At 44.3% G+C, this 4,006-nt stretch overlaps 1 protein-coding gene across 1 annotated transcript in view; it reads right to left on the reverse strand.

Moving 5' to 3' along the window:
• Nucleotides 1-4,006, reverse strand: part of pparg (peroxisome proliferator-activated receptor gamma) — a 21,746-nt gene that overhangs the window by 9,107 nt on the left and 8,633 nt on the right. Inside the window, exon 2 of the mRNA XM_025059815.1 lies at nt 449-748. Coding sequence (XP_024915583.1) covers nt 449-748 — 300 coding nt within the window. The remainder of the gene's footprint in view (nt 1-448; nt 749-4,006) is intronic.

The raw sequence follows: 4,006 nt of genomic DNA on the forward strand, positions 1-4,006 counted from the left end.
GAGTGATATCAGTGAAGCAGCAGGAAGGAGCACTAACCACGACTTTCACTTTATAGTTCTGCAGCAATGTGTCAAAGTGAAGACCACAAAGACTGAAAGGTCGTTCCTGTTGACCTTCAGTTGGTCTGTTACAAGTTTGGACAAAATCAAACATGAGGGTGAGATTAAATCCAGACCATTCTCTGAGCCACAGGTGAAAAATGTCTGTGACCTGCAGGGGGCACCATCACGATTCATATTTGGATGAGATAATGATTTTTAGATTTTTAAAAAGCCTGTCCCTGATGAGAAGCTGTGGTAGGATCCAGATCTGTGAGCCATAGAACAGGTACGAAGTCAGTACTAGCATCAGAGTCGATGGTTCACGTGAATGTGTACTTGTACTCACGTCTCTACAGAATGTACTGCACAGGTACTTTTGAACCGATTTAAATACATCAATACTCACTGTGCATGTTTGGCTCGGTCCTGTAGCTGTGCATGTGTGTGTAGTCCATGATCGTCAGGTGTTCGTCACTGGGGGGTGGACTCGGGTCGTAGGTCAAACCCACAGAAGAGATGGGGGAGACGAACTGAGGAGACATGGAGGGAGGGACGGCGACGGAGGAAGAGATGGAGCTGTAGTCCAGTGTGGTCATGTGCTTCGTGTGGACGCAGTGGGGACTGTCGTCCAGCTCAGGAAGGTCCACGGCGGTCAGACTGAAGCCCACGGGCCAGGCCAGGAGCTGCTGGGTGTCCACCATGTCTACTGCGGAGAGAGGGACAGAGCAGGGACGAGTCAGGCTGACGCAATATCTGATGTTGACTCTCAGTGGCCTTGAGTGAAGGAAAACAAGGCTGGAGAGAGTGAGGAGGAGAGGAGGGAGGAAGAGGAAAAGTTGTCCTGACATGTAGGAAAAACAAGAACCAGATTAAAAAGAAAGAAAACGCTCACTGCACTGCACTGCATATAGCTCAATGATTGACCATAAATGAAAACACACACACAAACGCACACACACACACACACACACACACACACACACAGGGAGTCGGGCCCAGGTCTTTGGGTCGGGGTCTGCAGCCTGGATGAGGCAGAGTGTTCCACGGGGAGAACAAGAAGAACCCAAAACAACGTCTCCCTCTGCTGCTGCCTGATTGGCTCCCTGTGTGATTGGCCAACCAACCCTAACCCAGGGATGCAGGAGTCGTTGACATCCAGTCAGCTCTAGAACCAAGGCCCAGTTTCATGAAATCAATCTTTTGGTAAAACAACAACAACAACTATTTTGTGTTGATGAAAACACGGGTTCCTTTGATCAGGGATCGTCAGGTTTTTATGTTTCATTTTACCAGACATGAAAGAGCAGGAAGTGAACCAGATCAGTCCCTGTGATGTTGTAGCTGCCTTTAAAAAACCAAACATCTTCTGAAGGTTTTATATGGCTTCCATATTTACATAGAAGCAGGCAGAAAAGCATGATGGGTAGTGGAATTTTTTTGTCAGTCAGTCATTTCTGTGAATAACAAGTGGGTCAAAAACGTCTTTCCTTTGAGACAGTGTGTGGATACGTTTCTGATCAGATGACTTGACTCTGTAAATGAAGTTTCTGGAACAGTGATAATCATCACTTACTGAAACTGCCTGTGTCTGTGTGTGTGTGTGTGTGTGTGTGTGTGTGTCTGTGTCTGTGTGTGTCTGTGTGCATCGTTGAAGAGTATTAATACTTTTGGCCAATGTAAAAAGGCTGGACTTTCCCTTTGACCCTTCAGATTAACAACCAACCAAAACTGACTAACCCTAACCCTCAGTATCTCAGTGAAACGCTCAGACATTGGAGGAGAGAAGTCAGCTGAGACTGAGGTCAAAGTCCGCTCATCTGAGGTCACTTCAGTCCAGATCTGTGATTCACTGGTGTTTCACTGCAGACGGCTGACACTGGAGGCATTATTCCTGAAGAGAGTTAGGACTAGCTGTGGGATTTATTAAAGTAGCCACGCGCTAACTGATGCTAATCATTTAAATGTAAACGTTATTGATCCCACACTGAAGAAACTGTTGGGTTAACAGACAAAAGAGAGAAATGAAATCTGGATTATTTCAGATGACATCTTTTCTGCTCTGTAAACAAAGTTTTGTCATTTTATTGGAGGAGTACAGCTCCACGGCTCGCTGGGTTTTCCACACAATACAGACGTGTAAATAATGACTTCCTACAGCTGACACTGTAATTAATAAATAAATGCAGGCTCTATAATTATACACACACACACATATTTACACCTGTGTGTGTGTGTGTGTGCTCTGGTCGTGTGCCTTTATAGGAACGCTTTTTGCATTTTATTTCTTGAGGGTGTGGCGAGTTGGGGGACATTTAGGAACCGCTGATTAAAGGATAGTTTTAGGGATTCAGTAAGTTTCGTAGTTCTATGTTTTTGTAGATAAATAGCACCTCCTGATGGGGAGGTAGGGCCACTTATATTAAACATTGATTCCATTAAAGAAAATTGACGGAGGACACTGGTCTCTGTCAGCACATTCTACTACACCCAGATCTACATCATATTGCTGGAGACGGCGTACTTTTCCCAAGCTTTTCCTTTTTTTGATCCAGAGTTAACCAAGCTTGAATCTGACCCCCAGATGAACTAATGAGCAGGAAAGACAACAGTTTATAAATAATCAGCAGCTGAAGCTGCTGCACCGTGTGAGCACACAAACAACCACACAGTCTAAAAATAAAACCTCGCTCTAATTAAAAGCCACTTCTTGACTTGGAAATCACATTTGAAGAAGGATGAGGTGAAATATGCAACAGGGCAAACCCAGAATAACAACAGTGCCATGGCACCGTGGCACAGGAATTCAGGAAAGGAGCAAACATCCTCCTCTCCTCAGCTACTCACTGTTTCCTTTATGTGTGTGTGTGTGTGTGTGTGTGTGTGTGTGATGTTGTGCACTCACACACTTCCACTACGTTGGACGCTGCAGAGGGGGAAAAACGATGACTATTAATAACCAATGAAACCTGACTGTTCATTAGTCCGTGGCTGCTCTCCAGCCAATCCCAACCTCCGACAGACTCTGGAGTTCAGATTGGCTCCGAATCAAAAAGAGACGGAAATCTGAAGGAGAGGGAGAAACCTCGAGAGTGACGAGCGGGGGAGGAAAGGGGGAGGCGAACTGAGTCGTAACAACACCCCTGAGGTTTTTCAAGAACAAAAAACAAAACATTTTCTTGAGCTAACATTTCTGTCACTCTTCACATCAGAACTGGTTCTCTAGGTAAAGGTACCTATGATTAGCCACCGTCCAGTGGTGACATCACGAGCGTCAGAGGACCTGGTGTAAACCCAGCACCTGATTATCAGTGTGAAAAACTGCTGACGCTGCTGGACTGAATCAAATCACATCACCCGCGGAGCAGACGGTAAAAATGCGAAATGATTTTGTTCTCACAGAAGAACTCCAGGAGAACACAAGGAGAGGTCAAACAAAGACGTGATGTGAAACCAGTCCTTCTGGGACAATGTTGTAAAATCAGTCATGTTTCTTCACATCGTGGACTCAAGCATCAGTCTGACTCTTTGGTTTCAACACAGAATGACTGACTATTCTTTTTTAAACAAGTGAATCTGGTGTTTCATTACAGAACAAGGAGGAATTAATACAAGCCTAGGGGCCAATCAGGGTACTACAGCCCCTGACTGCCGTAACCTAAATATAATTTTTTGTTTCTTCAGCTGTAGAATGTTTTTTTAGCTGATGTTTTTGCCACATTTGTAAGAACCTTTATCATTTGATTGATTGTCTGAGCTAACATAAATAAACAAAACCTGCTTTAGAAAATATTACAGTGTACATTCAAAGATTCGGTTTGCATGGAACTGCATACGATGACACCTAAATTAAGCTAACGTGGCAGTTAGCCTCGGCTATCAGAGTCAGATGACCTGAAGAGTTCTTTAAGAGAGAAAAACAAACAAACAACACGAAGGACAAGAATGTAAAAAATGTCACGACAAG

This window comes from Cynoglossus semilaevis, chromosome 11, assembly GCF_000523025.1.
Source record: "Cynoglossus semilaevis isolate Cse_v1.0 chromosome 11, Cse_v1.0, whole genome shotgun sequence".
Lineage (NCBI taxonomy): Eukaryota > Metazoa > Chordata > Actinopteri > Pleuronectiformes > Cynoglossidae > Cynoglossus > Cynoglossus semilaevis.